Here is a 26,185-nt window from a genome sequence, read left to right on the forward strand (position 1 = left end):
GGAATTATCCATTGTAATGGACTTTACTACTAGCAGCAAATCAATAATCCAGGACATTCCTGAAGGACTTATGAGAAAGAATGCTATCTACATTGAGAGAAAAAAGAACTATGGGAGTAGAAACACAGAAGAAAAACTTATGACTTATCACTTGTTTATATGGATATATAATTTGAGGTTTCAGCTCTATGGTAAAAATTAATAATGTGGAAATAGATAACAAGTGATAACATTTGTATAACAGTAGAATTGCTTGTCGGCTCTGGGTGGGGGGCAGGAAGAGGAAAGGAAAAGAAAATGAATCATGTAAACACGAAAAAATATTTTTAAATAAATTCTTAATTTAAAAAGTCAGGTATTTATGTACCTTCCCTAGGAGGTGGCACTTCCTGACCTTCTGACTTTTAAAGCTCTCTTCTTCCCCAAATTATCTTGTATTTACTTAACTGTGTGCATGTATAATCATTTTCCCAATGGTATATAATGTCCTTGAAATCAAGGACAATTTTCATTTTTGGCCTTATATCCATAGCACATTCTATAGGCACTTCATAAATATTTAATCGAACTTAATATTATAGAAGAAAACTCACTGCAAAGAGTTTTTCCCAGTTAATTCCTTCCCTTCTAATCTTAGCTATATTGGAATAGTTTGTGCAAAAATGTTTTAATTTTATGTCATAAAAAGTATTCATTTTATTTTCTAAGTTAGAGAATATCATATAAGATAAAGTGGACAATTTTGATTAAATAAAATTTTGCATAAATTTTATGTGGCCAAAATTAGGATGGAAATAGACAACTAGGAAATATTCTTTGCAGCAAGTTTCTCTGATAAGTTTTATTTCAAGATAGATAAAAAACTGATCCCAATTTTAAAAAATAAGAGCCATTTTATTTGCCAATTGAAAAATGGCCAAAAATATGATCAGATGCTTTTTTAAGGGGAAGATATATAAGCTATCTATAGTCTCATGAAAACGTGCTCAAAGTCATTAGTAATTAGAAAAATGTAAATTAAGGCAATTCTGAGGTCCCACCTTATAGCTATAGATTGACAAAGTAGACAAAAAAGGAAAATGATAAATGTCAGAGAGGCTAAAGGAAAATATTCACATGGATACCTGCTGCTAGAGCTTGGATAAGCCAAACTGTGCCCAAAAAGTTACTAAACTGTGCATAATCACTGACCTAGTGATATCACTATTAGGTCTAAATGCCAAAGAAAACAGAGAAAGAAAAGGACATATATGCACAAAAGTATTTACAAAGGCTTTTTTTTGTAATGACAAAAAAGGAAACTAGGAGAAACTAAAAATGAATAAGAAATGATGAAGCAGGTGGTTTTAAAGAAACCTAGAAATACATAGGACTTGATGCAGTGAAGTGAGCAGACGCAGAGAACAATTTATACTATAATTAACTATTTAAAGGAGGACAATTTTGAAAAATTTAAAAAAAATTCCGATCAATATAATCAATTATGATTCTAGAGGACCAAAAATCAATGAATGCTATCCTATGCAGAATGAGACATGATTTTTTTGGTCAGGGTCATATGTATTTTGTTCTGCTTGACATGTATTTGTTGCAAAAGTTTTGTGGTGTTTTTTTGGTTTTTTTTTTTTTTGAGGAGAAGAATAGGACGAAAAAAATAGATGCTTAATAATTGGGGGATAAACATTTTAAAATATCTAAATAAAAATATGTAATATTTTTAAAGACAATGTTATGGAAGAGATTCTTGTTCAAGTTGAAGCTAAATGCCCCTGATACTCCTTCCAACCCAGAAATTCTATATTTTTGAGAAATCTTGAGATAAAAGCTTTAAATAAAGGAAGAAAAGTTGAAATGAGAAAAATTTTTGAACTGGGCATTCATTCTCACAGTTTTAGGAACTATTTTTTTGAGTACAGCTTCAGAAAGAAATAATTCAAATATGATGGGGTACCAGTCAGGATTACAGAGGTTCTGGCAACTTCCACATATTGAAGGACCGGAAGGCTTGTAATATGATATTCCAGAAGGCAAGGGAACTGAGTTTACAACCAAAAATCTGACCAAAAACTGATTATATTCTTTCAGAGGAAAGTAATTAATTTCAGAGGAAAGGTCATTTAATAAAATAGAAGATTTCCAAGCATTCCTGAAGAAAAGACCAGACTTAAATGGAACATTTGATGTCCAAATAAAAAATTCAAGAGAATCATAAAAAGGTAAATAAGAAAGAGAAAAAATTAAGGGCTTCAATTGTTTATATTCTTATAAGAAAAGATGACATCTGTAACTCTAAAAAATTGTCATCATTAACATAGTAGTTAAAAGAAGTACACATAGAAGGTATGGTAGGTAAACTGTTTAGGATAATATGCCCCCACCTTACCCTCCCCCCCAAAAAAAAACAGGAGTGAAGAAGAGGATAGTACTAAGAGAAATGGGAAGAGAGAAGTGGGGTAAATTACATCACATAGGTGGGGAGACTAATGCAATGGAAAGGAGGAAAAAGGTGGTGACCAGTAATACTTAAAACCTAACTCTCACTGGAATTGGCTCAGAGTTAGAAAAACGGCCAGATTCATTGGGGGTACAGAATCCTATCTTACCCTATAGAGAGAAATATAAGAGGTATAAGAAATGGAATGGTGGGGAAGGGGGTAATATAAGGGAGGGAAAGTTTGGGGGGAGGGGGTGATCAAAAGACACTAGAGAAATAGGAGGGGAATAAGAAGGGATGTGGTGGGAAGGGGAGTAATATAAAGGGGGGGAAAGGAAGGAGACAGATTAAAAGCAAAATATTGGAGGGGAGGAAAAGAGTGACAGAAAAAAGGTAAGGATTAAAAGAGGAAGTCAAAATGGAGAGGAATACACAGATGGTAATCATAACTGTGAATATAAGTGGTATAAATTCACCCATAAAACAGAAGTGGTGTGAAAAGGAAATTACCCTCCTTTGTTTTCTTACATAAGCAATCAGTGACCTTTGATGTAATCAGTCAGGAACTTAAAAGATCCTTTACCATTGTACAGACACACCCTCAGAGACAGGAAATTGATTCCACAGGCTCTGCCCCCCTGGGTAGTGTCAGGCAAATTAAGGAACTATGATTGGTTCCTGAGCTGTGATGTGGGAGAGCTAGTGAGTGGAGAAAATGGCTTATAAAGGCATGATCAGAGGTCTGAACACACATTCTTGCATCTCTTGCTGGAGATACTACTGTGCTGGTGACTCTTGCTGAAGAGACTCAAAGACTTCTGACTAGAGATAGACCTTAAGGTGCCTTTGTTGGATATGAACTTCATTCCATCAGAACTCAATTGGGGTATTTAGCTAAACTGCTCCCTACCTCTTTCCTGTATTTCCCTCTCTTTACTATCTCTACTTTGATTAAATTAAATTGTTAAAGCTACTAGCAGCCTCATAATTTAATTTTAATTATTACAATTTGGTGACCTTTTAACTATTACAGTGGATAGCAGAATGAATTAAAAACCAGAATTTTACTATATGTTGCTTAAAAAAAAACACATTTGAGGCAGGTAGACACACAGGTAAGAGGTTGGAATAGAATGTATTGGGCTTCAACTGAAACAAAGAAGGCAGGAGTAGCAATCATAAGACAAAGCTAAAGCAAAAATAGAGTTTATTAAAAGGGATAAGGAAGGAAATCACAACTTGAAAAAAGGCAGTATAGACAATGAAGGAATATTAGTACTCAACATATATCTGCCAAATGGTATAGCATCTAGATTTTAAAAAGAGAATCTAAAGGAGCTTAAGGAGGAAATAGATAGTAAAACTATACTTCCCCTATCAGAACTAGATAAATTGAACCAAAAAATAAATAACCTTCCCCTATCAGAACTAGATAAATTGAACCAAAAAATAAATAAGAAAAAAAGTAAGGGAAGTGAATGAAATTTTAGAAAAATTAGTGTTAATAGGTATCTGAAGAAAACTGAATAGGGATAAAAAGGAATATACCTTCTTTTCAGCAGCACATGGTACATATACAAAGACTGACCAAGTACTAAGGCATAAAAACATCAATCAAATGCAGAAAAACAGAAATAATAATGTCATAAAAATTATAATTAATAAAGGATGATGGAGAGGCAAATTAGAAATTAATTAGAAACTAAATGATCTAACCCTTCAAAACCAGTGGGTCAAAGAACAAATCATAGAAACAATCACTGATTTCATTGAAGAAAATGACAAAGAGGAGACAACATATAAGAATTTATGTGATACAGCCAAAGCAGTACTAGGGAAAATTTATAACTCCAAGTGCTTATTTCAACAAAAGAGAGAAAAGGGAGAACAATGAACTGGGCATGCAACTAAAAAACAAAACAAAAAACAAAAAACTAGAAAAAGAGCAAATTTTAAATCCCCAGAAAAAGACTAAATTGGAAAGCCTCAAAACCAAAGGAGAAATTAATAGAATTGAAAGTAAAAGAACTGTTGAACTAATAAACAAGATTAAGAACTGGTTCTATGAAAAAAAAAAAACAAAGAAAATAGATGCAGTATTTTGGTTCATTTGAATAAGTAAAGCTTCATCTGGAGTTCTACTAAGGGAAAAGATAAAAGAAAACTATATTAGAAAGAAGTAACCACCACTGCTGCTGCCGTCTCCACCACCACCACCACACCCAGGTAGATTTCAGTTGTTTCTCTCCATTTTGCATGAATGGTTGTTGACCCGCAAGTAGAGTCAATAAAAAGTCAAACCCAAAGACTTCAGAGATAGCTCCTTGAGAACAAGAGAACTCTCTCTCTTGTATCCCCAGAGCTTAACAACGTGCCTGGCACATTTTTTTTTAATTTAAACATTTATTAATATTCATTTTTAACATGGTTACATGATTCATGCTCCTACTTTCCCCTTCACCCCCCCGCACTCCCCCCACCCATGGCCAATGCACATTTCCACTGGTTTTGTCATGTGTCCTTGATCAAGACCTATTTCCAAATTGTTGGTAGTTGCATTGGTATGGTAGTTTCGAGTCCACATCCTCAATCATGTCCACCCTGACCCATGCGTTCAAGCAGTTGTTTTTCTTATATGTTTCCTCTCCTGCAGTCCTTCCTCTGAATGTGGGTAGCATTCTTTACCATAAATCCCTCAAAATTGTCCTGGGTCATTGTATTGCTGCTGGTACAGAAGCCCATTACCTTTGATTTTACCATAGTATATCAGTCTCTGTGTACAATGTTCTTCTGGCTCTGCTCCTTTCACTCTGCATCAGTTCCTGGAGGTCTTTCCAGTTCACCTGGAACTACTCCAGTTTATTATTCCTTTTAGCACAATAGTATTCCATCACCAGCATATACCACAGTTTGTTCAGCCATTCCCCAATTGAAGGACATACCCTCCTTTTCCAGTTTTTGCCACCACAAAAAGCGCAGCTATAAATATTTTCGTACAAGTCTATTTATCTATGATCTCTTTGGGGTACAAACCCAACAATGGTATGGCTGGATCAAAGGGTAGGCATTCTTTTATAGCCCTTTGAGCATGATTCCAAATTGCCAGCCAGAATGGTTGGATCAGTTCACAGCTCCACCAGCAATGCATTAATGTCCCAATTTTGCCACATCCCCTCCAACATTCATTACTTTCCCCTTCTTTCTGCCTGGCACATTTTTAAAATGGCTGTTGATTGATTTAAATGTTTCAATTAGTTTTGCTTAATAAAAGAATTAGCTCTAAAATATAACTATGAAACTTAATAAACAAGAATTTACCAATCTCCTGTGTGCCAAATGTTGGGGAAACAAGTAAAAAGACTGAAACGACCTCTACTTACAAGTAGTTTACATTTCAATGAGAAAGACAAGTACATACATAAATATATATGTGTATATGAGTATACATAATATATATAGTACAAATATAAAGTGTATAAAAAGAAATAACATTAATGCCCCCAAAATAAGCTTCAGCTATCTTCCTAGGAAGCAATCCCAGTGAAGACTGGCAACTGTTTATGTCCTAGCTACTAAAGATACAGAACAGTGGTTCCCAAACTTTTCTGGCCTACTGCCCCCTTTCCAGAAAAAAAATATTACTTAGCCCCCTGGAAATTAATTTTTTAAAATTTTAATAGCAATTAATAGGAAAGATAAATGCACCTGTGGCCATCACTGCCCCCCTGGATCACTGCAGCACCCACCATGGGGTGGTGGCGCCCACTTTGGGAATCACTGATATAGAAAGACAAATCCTTAGCACTGTTAAATTGTTTGAACATCAGAGACAGATTTCATTTTATCAGTGAAAATGACATTAAAGAAGAGATACTTCCATTTGCTTTGTGGCTTCACCCCAAGGAGCATAGGATTACTGGACTTGAAGAAAAAAACTTTTTTATGTTGTCTCCTCCATTAGAATATGAGCTCTTAGAATACAGGGACTATTTTACTTTTCTATGTTTCCCCAGTGCTTATCAGAGTTCTTTGCAAATCACTTAAATGCTACATTCATTAAGCCACTGTTTAAAAATACAAGTTAAAAGAAACTAAAAGTTTATTATTATAATGACCCAGATTGGCCCTAGAGAGATGATAAAATCCAAATTCCCTTCTTTTTTGTAGAGGTAGTTGGTGTAAAACATTGCAAATATATTACCTGACTCATGTTTGTTGAAATGGTTCCCCCTCCTTTATTTTTTATTCTTTTTTATAAGGGAGTATTCATTAGGTGGGGCAGATGAAAAGAATATATTCAGAAATGAAGGCAATATAAAATACCAATAAATATTTTGTGTAAAAAAAAAAAGAAAAAATACATTTCTATAAAAGAAATGCTATTAGTCTATTTACATTGTAAAAATTATTATGGTTAAACTTTAATAAATTATGGTAAAACTCTCTGCAACGATAGAGATCGTGACCCCTCTCTATGGCTTCTGTGGATGATCTTCAAGAATTTTCACAGTCAAATGAGAACAACCTGGTGATGAAGCTTTCTAAATTAAGCCAGTTCCAGCACAACAGATATATAGAGTTATGACAAAAAAAAAAAAAGTTAATTATCACAAGAGAAGAAGGACAATGGTTTAATGTCTGTAAAGTGATCTATCATCCACCAGTGATAAACTCCAGTTCTGTCACTATCTTACTTGGGCAAATCACTTAACTTCCTGGGAATCAAATTCCTCATCTATAAAATAAAAGGGTTGGAGTAGATAATCTCTAAGGTCATTTCCAGCCTTTAAATCTATAAGCTTATGACCTAGAATGGACAATGCACCTGTACCAATCAATATCCTCCAGCATATCATCCTTCTATTGCAAAAAGTAGAAATAAGTAACACCTTCAAAAGAAGATATTATTGAGAAAGGTGAAACAAAAAGACTTCTTCAATTTTATAGAAAGAACTATATATATATAATCTTATCCATTAACTCCCCTAAAAGAAAGGCCAAATATTACATAGGTAGACTCTTCTTTCAGACACTCTGGGAACTCCATCCTAAAACAGACCACCATAAAATAAAACCCTGATGACTCATAAGCTGTTGTCTGAGTAGTTCTACTTAAATCATCAGATGAATGGATAAGTGTTTTATTCTTTAATGGCAACAATAAACTAAGCTGAGCAGGAAATTGAATTGCCTGTAATATCAAGATGATTAAGAAACTCCTAAATAATTTATGATAAAAAATAGTAAAGATAAAGATTTTTTATAAAGACTGTTATAGGACAACATTTTTTATGTCTCAGTCAAATATGAGTGAATCATAGAGAGTAAAATTCATTCTGCATATCTAACCAAAGCATTTGAAAACCTAAAACACTTCTCAAATCAACACAGGGCTACTAACTTGCTTATGCCATATCTAGAAAAGGCATATTTGACTAGATGACCCATAAGGCTCCTTCTGATTTAGAGACACAATTTCCAAAGTGATTAAATGGGTGTCAGAAATAAATGAGAAAGCTGAGATCTAAAGAAAACAATGACTTATCTAATGTCAAATGACTAATTGAGTTTGGTTTAAGATTCTAAAAACATGTACTCTCAAAAACATTCCAATGTAATCATGGAAAAATATTCTTAATTAAAATTTTTAAAAATTATTTTATTGTCTTCATATTTTAAGATCTCCAAATCAATTTCATAAACTAAGTCAACACAGTATAATGGAAAAAACCCTCAACTAGATGAGGAGACAGGTACTCTTCATTTCATGACCTCCAACTGGCTATCTGGCCTTGTCATTTAATGTCTCTGACTGTTAGTTTCTTCATTTATAAAATCAGACGCTTTCAGCTCTAGATTCTATGAATCTAAACTGAAAATGTTCTCTGCTATCAAAATGGGCAGACATTAACTACATTGGTAACTAGGTTATCAATCTGTAGTTCACGATGAGGATATAACCTAAAGCACTTGAAAGCCAAGTTTTAAAATGAAAATGATATGGATCTTCTTGTTATTAATTCTTCTTCACCATGTGTCTCCAACTGAAAAATTCTACAAATCCCAATCTTATATGCTATACCAGCATTTCTTTGGCTACCATACAATGCCCCACACCCAAAAAATTACACTGAAAGTTAAATTATATAAGGTGTTTTGCAAACCTTGAAGCAGTATATAAATGCTAACTACTCATTAGCTATTACTATTTTAAGTATGTGTTTTTAGTTTAGTGGTAAATTGTATTTTACAAGTCAGCTTAATGGAGAAATCCAAATCACAGTAAAAAAAGATGTAATATTTTAACATCATAAATTTCATACTGCATAGCACACTTTATTGGCTTTATAAAAGTGCCTTATGTGCACTTATCTCCTAAGATTTCACAATCTTGTAAAGCAGTAAGTATAGTTATTTCTTTTTATGCCCATTTTATAGATGAAAAAATGGAGTCCCAGAACCGTAAAATGTTATGTACAAAGTCACACAGAAAATAGGCAGAATATAGGATGTGACATCAGCTTTACTGTGTTGATATCCAATTGTCTTTTCATAGCTGCCTCCTGTTACAAAACTTTTTTTTAACTTAAGCATGATGGCCATTCTCCTTGCCAAAGAAAACCTCCACCACTTGCATTCTTAATCCTATTCCCTCCTAATTTTTCAAGCCAATTCTCTTCACAATCATCCCCCCATCTTCAATCTGGTTCCTTCTTTGCTACTACCTGCATCTCTCCTGCATCCTTATAAGACCCTCATTTAATCTTATCATTCATGCCATCTCTCTTCTTTTTATAACAAAACTCCATTAAGAAGCAATCTATACTATGTACCTCCAACTTCTTTCACAAGCTTCTAAATCCTCTAGCCTGGCTTCTAACATCATCATTTAAATGTTTCCAAAATTACCAATGACATCTTAATTACCAAATCGAATGGTCCTTTCTCAATCTTGATCTTCTGTGACTATCTTCTCCTGGATGCTCTTCTTTAGAATTCTAAGACATCTCTCTTTCATCTGTCAAACTGATCCTTCCTGTTCTCTTTTTCTGTACTACTTCCTCTCAGACATCTCAAACTCAGCAAGTTCAAAATAGAATTCAATATCTTTCTTCAAAAACCCAACCTCTACTCTCAACTTTCCATTGTCAAGGACATTATTCTTCCCAGGCACTGAGGCTTACAACCTCAATATCAGTCAATTCCTCACTCTAACTCCACATCATATTCAATCTGTTCTCTTCTCTCTACTCATATAGCCATGACGCTAGGTCAGGCCCTTATCACCTCTTTTCTGGACTACTTGTAGCTTTCTAATTGGTCTCTCTGTCTTAAGTTTTTCACCTACTACAAGACTTGTTCCACTCAATTGCCAAGGTGATTTTTTTTTTCTTAAATATGGGTCTGACTGTAACTCCTGACTCAGAGCTCCATTAGCTCCCCATTTCTGCTAGGGTCAAATATAAAGTCCTCTGTTTGGCATTTAAATCTCTTCATAACCTGTCCCCTATTATCTTTCTAATCATCTTATACTTTACTCTCTTTGACATACTCAATAAACTAGCAAAAATAGCCTACCTACAGTTTAAAAATTACATTCCATCTCCTTTTTTATTTTAAACTCTTACTTTCGTCTTAGAATCAATACTGTGTATTGGTTCCAAAGCAGAAAAGCAGTAAGGACTATGCAATGGGGTGGGGGTGTTTAAATAACTTGCCAAGGGTCACAAAGCTAGGTAGTGTCTGAGGTCAAATTTGAATCCAGGATCTCCCACCTCCAATTATGGCTCTCTATCCACTGAGCCACCCAGTTGTACCCTCCTGACATTTTAAGATAGATACCCTAAAGTCATCTCAAATTCAACATGTCCAAAATAATTCTCAATATCTCTCTAACCCCAAACCACTCCTCTTTCAAACTTCCCTATTTCGGTTGAAGGTACCAACAACTTTCCAATTACAATTCATCCTTGACTCCTCTTTCTCCCACATCCCACATATCCCTTTAGCTGCCAAGTCTCAACAATTCTACCTCTCCAAATCTACATCATTTCTCCCATTCACACCTTCCTCTCCACTTCATTCTGGCCCTCATAACTCTCAAATGCTCTACTGTAATAGCTTCCTGTAATTATTCTCCCTGCTTCTAGTCTCTCCTCTTTCCAATCTATCCTCCATACAACTGGCAGTGATATTCCCAAAGCACAGGTCTAACTATGTCTGCTCAATAAACTCCAATGACTCCCTATTACCTCTAGGTAATATATAGGACAGCTAGGTGGTACAGAAGATAAGATATCAAGAGGACTCATCTTCCCTTGAGTTCAAATTTGGCATCAGACACTAATAAGCTGTGTAACTCTGGCCAGTCACTTAATTCTCTTAGCCTCAGTTCCTCATCTGTAAAATGAGTTGAAGGAAATGATAAGCCACTCTAGTATCTTTGCCAAGGAAATCCCAAATGGGGTTACAAAGAATCAGAGACACAAGTTTAATGACTGAAAAATAACTACCTCTGGAATTAAATTCATACTCTTCTGACATTTAAAGCCCTTTATGACTTGATTCTAACAAAACTTTCCAGTGTAATGCACCTTCACTTTAAGATCTAGCCAAACTGGCCTGTTAGAAGGTCAAAAAATCCTATCTCCTTTCTGCCTTTGGAAAGATTGCCCCAGTCTATTCCTGAAAAGTACTCCCCCTCCTAACCTTAGCATCCTTCAATCTCTGCAAAGCTCCTGCCCTAGCTATTAGTGCCTTATTCCTGAAATTACCTTGTACTTACTTTGTATATATTTTGTATATACTTCTATGTGTACACATTGTTTCCCTGAGAGATTGTAAACCCTCCAAGGACAGACATTCACTTCTGTCTTTTTATCTCTGGTATCTAGCATAATAACCAGCATACTGCATACATTTTTAAAATGCTTGAGTTGGAATACCTAGCTTATAATTACAGATATTAGTAAAGAAACTTCTGTTTATGTTTTCAATTTTTAAATGGAGAAAAGTATACTTTCCCCTAATTACTCCATAGAAATACAAATAAGATAGATTATAAACTCCTGAAGAATTTGTAAGTAACAAGTGACCTGACCAAAATCATTTTGCAATATCGTTAATTTTAACCCAACCTTATCAAAGTCTTAAAAACTCAGCTGTAATATTACTAATCTTATCATCCAAAAATATCAGTGATAATCTCAGATACAATCTCATTTGCAACTGTTGAAAGTCCCCTCTGGTCTACTTCATTATTAACCACATTATTTAAAGTTACAGCTAAAATAATGCTCCCATGGCATTTCCTGAATTGATTTATCTAACATCACTTTTTCATAGAACCAAGGAACACCAACAAGTAGTCTGTCTATACAGTACAAATTTGGATTTCTTACTATAATAACCCGAGTTAAGGTAAATATAGTAATGTCTGTTTGTCAACGTTCTTTCTTCCTAAAAATCTGTTAAGCCAACTGAATATAAGATCTTATGATAACGAAGAACATTTTCTAATGATTAGTCCCAATAAGCATTTGCTAAAATTAAATATCAGTTTCCTGTTATTCATCATTTGACACTTTGAATTTGGACTTACAGTAAGTTAATGAGCTGTCAGCATTGTTGTAAGAACATATTGATCCAAAAGTTGCATATTGTACTCTAGAGGGAATGTGGTCAGAGGTCAGTTTTAGGCTCTGGAAGAAACTGATGACCCTAGGCTCTTCCTTCTTCAACTATTCCCACCTAGGCCTTCAAGAGCCTTGATTTCTCCAGAAATACAACTCTATAGGATTAAAATTAGTTCTTGTATCAACTCATGAAAGTTTATAGTTAACAAAATCTGTACTCAAATTTCTAGCTAAATGGCCTTAAATCAATGATGTAGGTCTTGATCAGAAAACTAAGAAATGGCATAAACTGTCCATACAAAGGCTAAACAATTACAGGTTCATAGAATTGTTAAAGATCATCTAGTCAAAGATAAGGAAACATGAATTGCCTCTGGTCACCCAACTCACTAGCAGGAGTACTAAATTCAAATTTGAGAATCATGACTTCCACTCTTTGTTCCCTCATATAACTTGCTTACTATAGTTATATAACTAACTATATATGCTTTATCTAGCAGTTGAACTCTTGAAGTAAACAAGAGAAGTGATACAAAATCCATTTAAATCATATATACATTTTACCCTTTAGGAGGATAACCACTAATAATGACTTTCTTTGTTGTACCATAAATCATAATGTGTTGAGAATTATTCAAAATTCTTCCATTTCAAAATGTCTTTTTTTTTTCAAATATATCAGCTGCATTTCTTTAATAAATTTAAATTTGAGTCACAAATATTTGATATAATAAAGAATAGTAAATTAATAAATAAGTGGATTGCTGGCCACAATTATTAATAGCTAAAACTCAAAAGTCTAAGGGTGCCTCATCCTGAATCTGATACCAAAGAACTGCAAATGGAATGAGTAGTGGTAACAGTCAATATTCTTAGTTCAATTTGCAAATTCATCCTTTACTTTGGGGTAGTCTTTACAAACAAATGACTTTAGAAATTAATAACTCTGTTCTCTGTAAGACACATATGGTTAGACCAATTATGCTCACAGTGTTTCTAATGCTTGCTTTTTTTGTTTTGTTTTGTTTTTAGAAAAATGTTTATTCAATGCTTTTTTTGGTCACATTCATTTCCAGTTTGCTAGAATTAGACATATTAAAGAATCAAGTTAACAGAACTGCATTTCTACATACATTGTATTAAGCCTTAGAATGTTTTTGCTTGACCTTGACACACAAAGTAGAAGGTTCCTAAACTCCTCCTCCCTGGAAAGCAAACCAGGAACACAAGTGGCCTGGTCCTGCTGAGCTTTGTGTTCTGCTGGATCAAAAGCCAATATACTGGCAGCATTCTCTATGGAGGCAGCTATAGCACCACAGCAGACTCAGCACTATTTCAGCAGGAACTATAAGAAGAACCAAATCAGAAGAATCTTAAACTGAGGTTTTTTTAAAGTCCTAAATCTGGCAAAGCATTACATTTGAGTGCTCTTTGTGTTTTTTATTTAGTTGACCAACCCAAATATAACAGAATAAAAGGATGTTCTAATTAGCTCATTACTGGCAATTAATATTCATAGAATGCAAAGATTCAGTAGCCAATAAACAAAAGGTTACCAAAAGAATCACTTTTATTTCACATGCAAACATAGAAAGGTTATTTAAGAGCTATCAGAACTCAAAAGATCAGCTCTTTACCTGCAAAATTATCATGCTCATAGAAATCTGATTAGCAGAACCATTCAGTAATATTAGTGCACTGACTATCAATAACTAATAACAAATGTATACAAATGACAAAGACAAATAACACATGCAATTCAACTTGGCATAAACATTAAAGAAAGTTCACAACTTCTCTTGTTAAGATAAAAGTCTACAAAATTACCTATCACCCATCCCAAACAAAAAGATCACCTACAATTTCAAATGATACTATAACTACTTTAAAAGTCCTGAGACAACCCAGTGGAATTGCTTGTCGGCTCTGGGAGAGGGAAGGGAAAGAAAAATGAATCATGTAAACATGGAAAAATATTTTTAAAAAAAATTTTAAGTCCTAAGACATCTTCTAGAGTACATCAGTTTCTAACACTATCATTTTAGAATGTTACTAAACATTATCTTCAAAAGAAAACCTAAGGGGCAGCTGGGTAGCTCAGTGGAGTGAGAGTCAGGCCTAGAGACAGGAGGTCCTAGGTTCAAACCCGGCCTCAGACACTTCCCAGCTGTGTGACCCTGGGCAAGTCACTTGACCCCCATTGCCCACCCTTACCAATCTTCCACCTATGAGACAATGCACCGAAGTACAAGGGCTTAAAAAAATAAAAAAATAAAATAAAAAAAAGAAAAAGAAAAAGAAAAAGAAAAAGAAAAAATAAAAAAAAGAAAACCTAAGCCAACTAGTAAGCTCTTTTACTCTTGGTGACAAGAGCAAGTTAAGAACAGATAAACATGCGAATACTTGGCAATATTTTTATAAATTGATTATTGTTATTATTTTGTATAAAGTTCTTTTAATTAAACCTGTGATAACATTCAAATTCAATTTCAAAATCTATCAAAGCTACACTGAAAAATGTTAAGGCAAATACTCATTCAATAAATACTTATAGAGTCTCTAGTATGTGTCAAGGAGAGTGCCAACTAGGAGCTTTGGGGAGCACAGGAATATGTATAAGCTCCAGCTAGCTCTTATCCTCCAGGAGTCTGCAACTGAATAAAGGAAATGAGACAATACAGAAATAACTACACAATCAGTACACTGATATGAATGTATCAGCACGTAGATTTCTAAAGTGCTTCCACTAACATAACTAGACACCTACTGTTTACATTTTTAAAAAAATTTACCCTCAGTTTTCTAATGAGATAAGGAAGTATAGATTAGTGCAATGATTTCAATATGGTAAAATTATATTCAGACTATTAAGGATTTTCAGTGGTATTCCTAAAATAATCAGCAAGGGGTCAAATATGATCCACCAATGAAAATGAAACTATTTTCTTCAATAAAGAAAACTTAGAGAACCACTGGTCCAGAATATAACACATTAACTATTTTAATTTCTAAAGGAAGATTTAGCTAGTAGCCATTTGTCCTCTTTAGTCTGAACACAATGCCTATGATGCCAAGGTTCACTCAAAGAGTGGACTCACCCTAGATCACAATACTGGTTTCAAGAGTATACCATGTGGGGCACCTGGATAGCTCAGTGGATTGAGAGTCAGGCCTAGAGATGGGAGGCCCTAGGTTCAAATCCAACCTCACACACTTCCCGGCTGTGTGACCCTGGGCAAGTCACTTGACCCCCATTGCCCACCCTTACCACTCTTCCACCATGGAGTCAATACACAGAAGTTAAGGGTTTAAAAAAAAAAAAAAGAGTATACCATGAGAGGGGGCACCTAGGTGGCTCAGTGGATTGAGAGCCAGGCCTAGCGACAATCCTGGGTTCAAATTTGACTTCAGACAATTCCTAGCTGCATAACCCTGGGCAAGTCACAAACTCCACTGTGTAGCCCTTATGGTTCTTCTGCCTTGGAACCAATACAAAGTATTGATTCTAAGACAAAAGGTAAGGGTTCAAAAAAACAAACAACTCTACCTGAAGGGATAGCTAGGTAGCACAGGGGATAGAGTGCATGCCTGGAGTGGGACCTCCGTTCAAAGGTCTCAAATACTTTGTAGCTCCATGATCCTTGGCAATTCAGGTCACTTAACCTCATTTGCCTTACCCTGGCTGTTCCATCCTAGAGTTGTTACTAAAACAGAAAATAAGGTTTAAAAAAAAAAGACATACCATGAGAACAAAGTAGATCAGAGTAATATTATCACCCTTATATACAGATACTAGACATGTAGAATCAAATAGTCATACATCCCATATCCTCATATTCAACGCTATATTAATTTCTGTAACTTTTAGAAAACTCCTGTGCTAGGGTAAGGGTCAGCTCTGGTGACTGAAAGAAGCTGATGTTCAAGGATCCAGGTTCCTCCTTCCTTTAAAAGTACTCTCTTCTAGTCTTCTCCATCAACAGAACTCCTACTTCATCTTCCTCAAAAAATTAAGAGACCAATTAGCACAAAAGAAGATTTTAGTCCAACTTCCCACTTCAAGTCACTTAAAAATAAAATAAAAATTTTAAAAAACAATCTGGTTTCCCTTCAGAGTCAACTGAAGATAACTTGCTATAATTTCAGGAGTTTCTCTTTCTAGTCCCTTCCCTTCCATACTCATAAATACATAAATAAACAAAACAAACTCCCCACCTGCCTCCTATGACAGTCTTCAATGAAAAAGACTTTTACTCTTTTAATATAGATAAAAGGCCATAAACATGAGTGGAGATAACATATTTACTAAAAATCACTGATTTTAGCAGGCATTAGTCCCCCATAAATTAAACATAATACCAGATCTTTCCCTTTTTTTTGACAGGTAAAGATATTAAGCTATACTATAAAGTAGCGGTCATCAAAACAATATGGTACTGGATAAGAGACAGAAGGGAAGATCAGTGGAATAGACTTGGGGTAAGTGACGTCAGCAAAACAGTGCTATGATAAACCCAAAGAGCCCAATTTTGGGGTCAAAAATCCACTATTTGACAAAAACTGCTGGGAAAATTGGAAAACAATATGGGACAGATTAGATTTAGATCAACATCTCACACCCTACACCAAGATAAATTCAGAATGGGTGAAAGACTTAAATATAAAGGAAACTGTAAGTAAATTAAGTGAACACAGAATAGTATACTTGTCAGATCTCTGGGAAAGGAAAGATTTTAAAACCAAGCAAGAGTTAGAAAAAAATTACAAAATGTAAAATAAATAACTTTGATTACATTAAATTAAAAAGGTTTTGTACAAACAAAAACAATGCAACCAAAATCAGAAGGGAAACAACAAACTGGGAAAAAATATTTATAACAAAAAATTCTGACAGGGGTCTAATTACTCAAATACACAAGGAACTAAATCAATTGTATAAAAAAATCAAGCCACTCCCCAATTGATAATTGGGCAAGGGACATGAATAGGCAATTTTCAGATAAAGAAATCAAAACTCAATAAGCACATGAGAAAGTGTTCTAAATCTCTAATAATTAGAGAAATGCAAATCAAAACAACTCTAAGGTATCACCTCACACCTAGCAGATTGGCTAAAATGACAACAGGGGAGAGTAATGAATTGTAAAAAGTGGATTTTGGAAATGTATAAAACTACATTTCCCGTGATCCAACATGGTCCAACTGGTTTCCATTTCCGACGTCTTGACGCAGGGGAGCGCTTAAATCTCGTGGGTTAGGAGGGAGTGGTCTCTTTGGCGAGTAGGCGATGGTGAGGAAACAGGAAACAAAATGGAGGTGGCGGCAGTTTTGAATGCTTACAAGCGCGTGGTCTAATGATTTTATCTATCAACATGGCTTTAATTAAAATACTAATTTATATATTTATACTAGCCTTTATCATTTTTCATATTTACAGAATGTTGGAGGGAATGTGGCAAAACTGGGACATTAATGCATTGCTGGTGGAGTTGTGAACTGATACAACCATTCTGGGTGGCAATTTGGAATTATGCCCAAAGAACGATAAAAGAATGCCTGCCCTTTGATCCAGCTATACCATTGCTGGGTTTGTACCCCAAAGAGATCATAGATAAATAGACTTGTACAAAAATATTTATAGCCATGCTCTTTGTGGTGGCAAAAAACTGGAAAATGATGGTATGCCCTTTAATTGGAGAATGGCTGAGCAAATTGTGGTATATGCTGGTGACATAATACTATTGCGCTCAAAGGAATAATAAACTGGAGGAATTCCATGTGAACTGGAATGACTTCCAGGAATTGATGCAGAGTGAAAAGGAGCAGAGCCAGAAGAACATTGTACACAAAGACTGATATACTGTGGTAAAATTGAATGTAATGGACTTCTGTACTAGCAGCAATGCAAGGACCCAGGACAATTCTGAGGGATTTATGTAAAAGAATACTACCCACATTCAGAGGAAAAACTACAGGAGAGGAAACACAGAAGAAAAACAACTGCTTGAACACTTGGGTTGATGCAGACATGATTGGGGATGTAGACTGGAAACGACCACACCAATGCAAACTATCAATAATATGTAAATAAGTCTTGATTAATGACACATATTAAAACCAGTGGGAATGTGCCTTGCCAAGGGGGTGGGAACTTGAGGGGGTGAAGGGGAAAGTAAAAACATGAATCATGTAACCATGGAAAATTTTTCTAAAAATAAAAAAAAATTCTATTTAAAAAAAATAAAGAAGGAAAGTTTAGGACTTTGAAGAATGTTTGGTCCATCATGTATGGGGCAAAGGGTACAAGAGAAATCTGGAACAGCTAGACAAGCTTAAATGTTACACAATTTTGCCTAGAGTTCAACCTATTTATGTTCAACTAGAATAGTATACAATACAAATACACTGCAGTACTGTCATACAGCTAAAAATTCAGACAATTCTGATTCATGACTTGTGAAGTTTTTTTTGTTTAGGTTTTTTTGAAAAGAAGTTTAGCTCTCTGCAGAATACTCTTCTTGAGGTTATCACACAGGTCATTGTAACTGAATCACCTAAAAATATTCCATTTGTACTGAGGACAATCCACAGAGCGCCTTGACTTGGAGATAGGAAAATCTAGGTTCAAGTCCAGTCTCTGACCCATACTATTTATATGACTCTAGAAAATCACTATCTCAACTTTCTTTCCTTATTTGCAAAGTGGGAATAATAAGAGCAGCCTTATCAAGGTTGTTCTGAAGATCATATAAGATATGTAAAGCATTTTGCAAACCATTAAAGAGTTATAAAAATTATTCCCCTATTATTACTATTACTGGCAACAGTGCAGCTTTCCATTCAAACATTCAAAATATTTCTTTCGAAAAATAGTTCAAAGCTAAAAACTGAGTCAAGATTCTGAATGCAGAAAAACAACTACAATTCAACAGGAAGTTTACTATGATGAGTTTGACTTTAAAGAAAAAATGTCTACTGTCATAACATCTTCATTTGATAGGCATACTATAAATAGCAAAAAGGAAGGATTATCCAGACTACATAGAACAGAAGTTAAAGCTAAATTATGGAACTACTTTAAAATGCTCAATATTATTTTTAAGAGATAGGGAAAAGGGGGCAGCTAGTTAGCTCAATAGATTGAGAGCCAGGCCTAGAGATGGGAGGTCCTAGGTTCAAATCTGGCCTCAGACACTTCCCAGACACTCCCCCAACACTTCCCCATTGCCTAGCCCTTACTACTCTTCTGCCATAAAGCCAATACATAATACTAATTCTAAAGTGGAAGGTAAGGATTTTTAAAAAAAGAGAGAGAGATTAGGGATAAGAAATAATTTCATTGGTTTAGGGAATTCCCTCTATTAGTATAGGTCAGTAGCTTCTCTGCAACTTATTAGTCTTAGAGAGTTGCCAGGAGCACCAAAAGGCTTAGTAACCAGCCCAGGGTCACACAGAAAGTATGTGTCAAGGGCAGGATATGAACATAGAACTTCCTAACTCTGAAGGCAGCTCTTTGTCCCCAACACCCTGACTTCAAATTAAAGAAAAAAGACAAAAATGCTATACCACAGACTTAGTAACAAAACTAAAGGTTACTCCACTGAACACAAAGCTTCATCAACAATCAAATATCAGAAAAGTCATGTGATATTCTTACCTCTCAAACACCAAAACTGACTCACTATACATATGTTCATAGAAGGCACTGGCAGGGCAAATGACAAGCAACAAAGTAGTTTCACTGTAGCTATATCACCACCTAGCTGTATAAACATCCTGTAAGAGATTAGACCAGATGAAGTCCAAGTCATGTTCCAATTCTAAAATTCTACAATTTTAGGTTACTGTTCTGGTTTTCCTTAGTATTAACTAGTCCACATTAAAAAGAATTACTATTTGGATGAAAGGCATAAATCAGGAAGCACACTTTACTACTTCAAACACCTCCAATTCATCCTCTAATGCAGAGATGATTAAAACTTGCTGTGCCCCAAAAAAGGTACTGCCTTATTGCCAACCTAAATAAAGAGCCTATACAAACTTAACTAAGTTGGAAAAGAGATACACAATCCATTATAGATCCTATGTTCCAAGTCCCTCCAGCCTGGCAACACCTGCCAGACCTTAAAAACCCAGAGAAAGCCAAGTTACAATGAAGCATTAGAGGATTTTAATGGAAAGGAATTTAGCATAATAACAATGTATAAGGTGTGTGAAACATAAAAAGTAAAGAAACACAAAACAGTAATTGCTGCCACTGTCATTGCCACATATAGTGTTGTCAATTTTTTCTGGTTATTTCTAGTTAATGCAATGAAATAAGATTTAATTACTTCTGAAGCAATATATACACACAAACATTTGTGTGTCATACATATAAATTCAATATATATTATTTGGCATAGTCAGTCAAGGTACGACTTTAGTTGGACTTTGAAGGAGATGAAAGGATAAGGGAAAAGGGAAGATGTTTTAGACAAGGAGGGATGAAGAGTAAAACAAGATGAATGTAGTTAGTGTTTGTGGGACAGTGAGGAGTGCCTAACTATGGTGAAGGGTTTGAATGTTACTGGAGAAGAGGAATGATTAGGATTATTAGTTGAAGTCAAAATGATTGATTACATCAGTTTCAGATTTTTTTCACAGATTTCAAGTATGTAAATTAAATATCAATTAATATTTCACTATTTTTCCTAAAGCATCAGGAAGTGCCACAGACTAATTCAGAATCTAACAGAAGGACTCATGGAAATGTTCAAATTTCTAAATAAGCGCTCATTCCATCTTTACTTTATTCCATATCTGTCTACTCTCTTCTTTTTGTATTATCAATTACCATAAAACACTTCTCTTCCCTTTAGGAAGAGGTAACATTTGTATGTAAGGCACTTGGCACAATGCCTGGCATATAGTAGGTGCTTAATAAATGCCTGTTCCCTTTCCCTCTTCTCCTTAAGGATCAACTTGCAATTTTTAGGACAGTATTTCTCCATTCTCAAAAACTACATTACATTATTAAAAACAGCTCTCATAAACTTATCATTCTACTTTTTATTATAGCTACTTGTATGTATTTTATCCCCTCCAGTGATTATAAAATCTTAAAGGCAGAGATGTCTTACAAATCTTTGTACAAATCCTTCAATGCTAAACATTATGCCTCCTTTAAAATAGGTGCTCAGTAAATACCTGGTAAACCACTTGGATTGAGAATGACCACATGATTCTCCAAGTCACTCAGACTTGAAACTTCACAATCAGGTTTGAAGATCCTTCTTTTCATTGTTTATAGGCAATTACCAAATCCCAATTAGTGTTCCTCAAGATGTCTTCCATACTACTTCTTTTCCATCCTACTGCCACAAAGCCAGGCCAAGTCCTAGATATTTCATGCTTAGGTTATGGCAACAATCTTCTAGCGGACCTCCCCAATTTCAATCTATTCTGAATAATGTTGCCAGACTTATCTTTCTCAATGTTATTTTATGATTAAAAAGATTTTGCTCCTACCTATCTCAATAAAATTGTGAGAAAGGAGCTTTGTAAACCGTAAAGTACTATATAACTGTGAGCTATTTTAGTTGTGAGTGTCCCAATTTTCTAAGCTAATTTTCACTGAATAATTTATACTAGAGGATCCTACATATCTATACTCTGTGAAAACTGTCATTTGAAAAAAATTTGAAGTGATTATCTGAATGTGTGGCCTTCCTCTCCTCTGTCCCAAATTCTAAGAGTGTTTACTGCCACTGCTTCAACCATCACACCTTCCTTCAGTACCTGAGGAAACTTTGTAATAAAAAGACTTGGTAAATAGCTGTACCCCTCGGATTAAAGGCCTTGTTTCTCTTGCAGCCATCATCCAGGAATGAATCTGTATGAAAAGGTAATCCCAGGAAAGCTAGAGACAACTCATGGAAGATATTTTTTTCCCAAAGTCCTTGGAACTGTCAAATAACTCAACATCAAAAATAGATAGTTTTATCCATGGAAATCATATTAAGGAAGGTATAGGACAGTCTGCATCACTGCTGAACCCTAAAGATCACAGAATCTTTCGAACTGACTTGCATCTAAAATCTCCTATATATGTTGTCTCTCCCTACAATAATGTGAACTCCTTAAGTGCATTTGTGGCCTTACCTTTTAATTTTGTCTTCATATATAGTAAGAGCATATTAAGAGCTTTTCTATTTATTCATCTTCATGCCAATCCTCTCCTCCAAAATTTTCAAATGTTCTTTTTTTGCTACCAAATCAACTCAAAACTCCTCTAACTTGGCTTTCCAGGCCTTGTAAAATGTTTGTACCCTACCTAATCATAGTAATACTCAAAACAAACTCTTCAGCATAGTTGGGCACTCCTTATTGTCCCACAAACATTACATTAATCCTCTCCATCTTAACTCTCATTTAAAATGCTTTTTCTCTCCTCCTTTCCATCTTACCCAACTAAAATCCCACCATCTCTGACTACTCTAAGCATTCATATATATTCAGATATCCCCCTTCTCTAAAATTTCTTATTTTATAATTGTTACTTTTATCTCCCCAGCTAGACTATAAATTCCTTAAGGGGAAGGAATCATTGTTTTTTTACAGGCGTAAGCTCAATAGAGAGAACACAGTAGGTTAGATCTATTTCTCAACTAAACAAAAATCATTCATTACATACCTAATATGTGCCAGGTTCTAAATAAATAAATATAAACAATGTAAATAGGAAATAAGAAGAGCACCTACACTTGAGGAAAGAGTGCAAATGATCAGGAAAGACTTCCTGCAGGTAATGACACCTGAGCTAAATGTTAAAGGGAGCTGCTTAGGGATTCTAAGAAGCAGAGAGAGGCATGAAACTAAGTCTATGCAAAAGTTGATAAAATGCCATTCACAGCAAATGAGACCCTCTGGCTAAAATGTAGAGAATGGAAAGAAGAAGAATACGTAGAAAGCCAGTAAAGACAGATTGAGGCCAGATGAAGGGCTTTTAAGTGCCAGAGATTATATTTTGTCCTAGAGGAAATAGGGAGCCATCAAAGCTTGTTGGAGTGGGTAGTGACATGTTCTAATAACCTGTATTTGGAAAATCACTTTGGCAGCTATGTAGAAAATTGGAGAGACCATTTAGGAAGCTGTAGCAATAGTCAAGGCAAAAAGAGATAAGAGCCTAAATCATAGTAGTTGAGGTATGAATGACGTGAAGGGGTTGCATGTTAGGAATACTGGCAAAACCTGACAACTGACTGAATGGGATGGAGGGAAAGAGATAAAAGGAAAACAATGATTCTAAGGTGGTGAACCTGTATAACTGGAAGGATATTGGCACCCTTGTCAGAAGGAAGTTGAGAGAAGGGTATGTTTTGATTTTTTTTTTTAAAGAGAGGTTGTTTTGCACAGTCCTCCAGGACCTAGTGCTTCCCTATGAAAATTACCTTATACATATTTTGCATAAATATGTATGAATAAATATGTTGTACATGTTGTATTCCCCTATAGAATGGAAGTCTCTGGAGAGCCGGAACTGTTTTGTCTTTTTTTTTTCTCTCTCCAGCGCCTGGCACATAGCAGATGCTCAATAAATGTTTTTCTAACTGACATGCAAATTTTGAAATGCCTTCAAAACATTCCAGTGGGAAATATCTAACAGTCAGTTGATAATGCACCACTGGAGTTCAGGAAAGAAACTAGGGCAGGATTTATCTACATGGAAGTCATTGTCATAGACATGATCACTGAACCCAAAAGAGCTAATAAGATCATTGAGAGAAAAAACTAACCAGGACAGACTCTTAGGGCACACACATAGAATTACTTCAATAAATATTTTCTTAAGAATTGCTCATCCAACCTCCATGAACTGATGCGGAGTGAAAAGAGCAGAACCAGGAACACTGTACACAGAAACTGAAACATTGTGGGACAATTAAATGTAGTACTTTGCTACTAATACCAATGCAATGATCCAGGACAATCCTGAGGGACTTAGGAGAAAGAACACTACAACCACATCCAGAGAAAGAACTGTGGGAGTCAAAACGCAGAAGAAAAACATATGATTTATCACTTGTTTATAATGGTATAAGACTTGGGAGTTTTGGTTTTAAAAGATTACTTTATTACAAAAATGAATAATATGGAAAGGGGTATAGAGTGATAACACATGTTTGCTTGTCAGCTCCAGGAGGGGTAATGGGAAGAGGAGAAGGAAAGAACATGAATCATGTAACCTTGGAAAAATACTTAAAAATAAATTTAAAAAGAATTGTTTGGGGTGGGAAGGGTCACTTAGGGGACTGAAAGCCAGGCTTGGAGAGAAGAGATCCTGGGTTCAAATATGACCTCAGCCCCTTTCTAGTTGTGTGACCCTGGGCAAGTCACTTCAGTTACCCAGCTCTTAACATTCTTCTGCCTTGGAACCAATACACGGTATTGATTCTATTAAAAAAAAAAAAAAAAAAAAGAATTGCTTATCCACACTTTTCTCCAACATCGAAGAATAATCTCAACAGAATTTAGCTCATTCTACACCTTTATCAAATGTCCATCCTGGAAAACTCAATATAGACGATAAACACTAAAGAGTAGCACCTGATATAAGCCCTATCTCCTTTCTCATTCAAAAACCTATCACTATCAGCAAATATTCCTGAACATTGATAGTAGCTTCCCTAGAAAATCCATACCTCATCTCTCTGCCCCTCAATTAAGACTCCTCAGAAAATAGCTCCCCTACTTCCCTCTCTCCTCAGTCTCCGAAGCTTCTCAGGGAAGTCAGATCTGCTCAAGCCCTTCTGTACACAGCTTTCAATCCTCAAAGTGCATACGCCTCTTTCCCTTTCTTATGTCTCCATTTCCCAGACTACACATGGTGGGTTCAGCGCCTACTACGTGCTGAGTGCCTGGAGATACGAAGACAAAAACCGAACGGTCCCAGCTCTCGAGGAGCTCGCAGGATGATGCAAACAGGATAAAGCCAGGATACATTGGGGGTGGTCTCTAAGATTGCGAATCTTGGAGGCTTGAGGACTTGGCTTGACTTTGAGACACAGTTCCCCCCCCCACCCCCCATGCTCCTGACACCTACGTTTGCTTCATCTGTAGACCTCGTTTGTCTCCGGTGAATTAGGAGTCCATCTGTCCATCCCCTGGGGGACAACTCACGCGTTCTCACACCTACCTCGGCCCCTTCTCCCAGTTCCTGCTCCTCTTCACCCGGTCGCCTACGGTCCCCAGGGCTGCCTCCTGCCTGGAGGCCCACGCCCGGGGTCCCAGCTGGGCACCCCTCGCACCCCAGCTTGCTCGCCCCCTCCCTCACTCACCGTGCTGGGTAAAGATATTGAAGCCGGCCTCCTCCGTGCGCCCCGCCGGGTCCCGTCTGCGGCCGGCCGGCCTGGCGGCGCTGCTTCCGCGGCTCCCGCGGGGCTGCGGCTGCTGGAGCCCCGGCGCCTCCCCGACGCGGCCCACCTGCTGCCCCATCCCCGCGCTCGCGTACTCCCGAGCCCCCGCCGACCCCCGGTCACATTCCTCCCTTCTCGACTCCGGCCTCGGGGCTCCCCGCCCGGTGCTCGCTCGCTCTCTCGCTACGGCGGCGGCCGACCCGGCCGAGCGGCCTTCGCGCGCAGGGTCTCGGCCGCCGCCCCCGCTGGGCTGCGGGCGACTCACGGGCTCCGGCGTTCCCTCCCCCTCCAGCGGCCCCGCGCCCCCAATGCCGCCGCTACCGCCGCCGCCGCTGCTGCCGCCATCTTAACCACTGAGCACGGGCGGAGCGTGGGACAGAGCGTCTCCCGCCCCCAACCCGGCCCGGCACCTCCGCTACACGGGGGCGGGCCTCTTGTCATAGCTCCGCCCCAGGCTCCACCCCTCTCTTCCTGGGACCGCCCTCCCCTCCCGGGCTCTGCTGCCTACAGCTGTGTGCCTCTCTCTCCACCTGCGAGCTGTTCCTCTCCTCCCCAGCTTCGTCCATCCGTTCCCGAAGCTATTCTGGCCCCACCGGCATCTCCTACCCGATCCTCTTCTATTCCCACCCAACACCACCACCTTCGGTAAGGGTCCACCTGTCTCAAGGTGGGCAAGCAGCAGTGTATTAAATGAGTACCCACTATGTGCAAAGCCAAGC

At 36.7% G+C, this 26,185-nt stretch overlaps 1 protein-coding gene across 4 annotated transcripts in view; it reads right to left on the reverse strand.

The window, feature by feature from the left end:
* ABL2 (ABL proto-oncogene 2, non-receptor tyrosine kinase) overlaps window positions 1–25,545 on the reverse strand; it is a 101,537-nt gene extending 75,992 nt beyond the window's left edge. For 2 of the 4 annotated variants that reach the window (XM_044677047.1, XM_044677045.1), the window contains exons 1-2: window positions 25,389–25,545; window positions 4,138–4,145 (exon numbers count right to left, since the gene is read on the reverse strand). In XM_044677047.1, coding sequence (XP_044532982.1) covers window positions 4,138–4,145; window positions 25,389–25,545 — 165 coding nt within the window. The remainder of the gene's footprint in view (window positions 1–4,137; window positions 4,146–25,388) is intronic. The other 2 variants (XM_044677048.1, XM_044677046.1) reach the window with 1 other exon arrangement.
* Between the last annotated feature and the right edge of the window lie 640 nt (window positions 25,546–26,185).

Source organism: Gracilinanus agilis, chromosome 4 (assembly GCF_016433145.1).
Source record: "Gracilinanus agilis isolate LMUSP501 chromosome 4, AgileGrace, whole genome shotgun sequence".
NCBI classification, from domain to species: Eukaryota; Metazoa; Chordata; class Mammalia; order Didelphimorphia; family Didelphidae; genus Gracilinanus; species Gracilinanus agilis.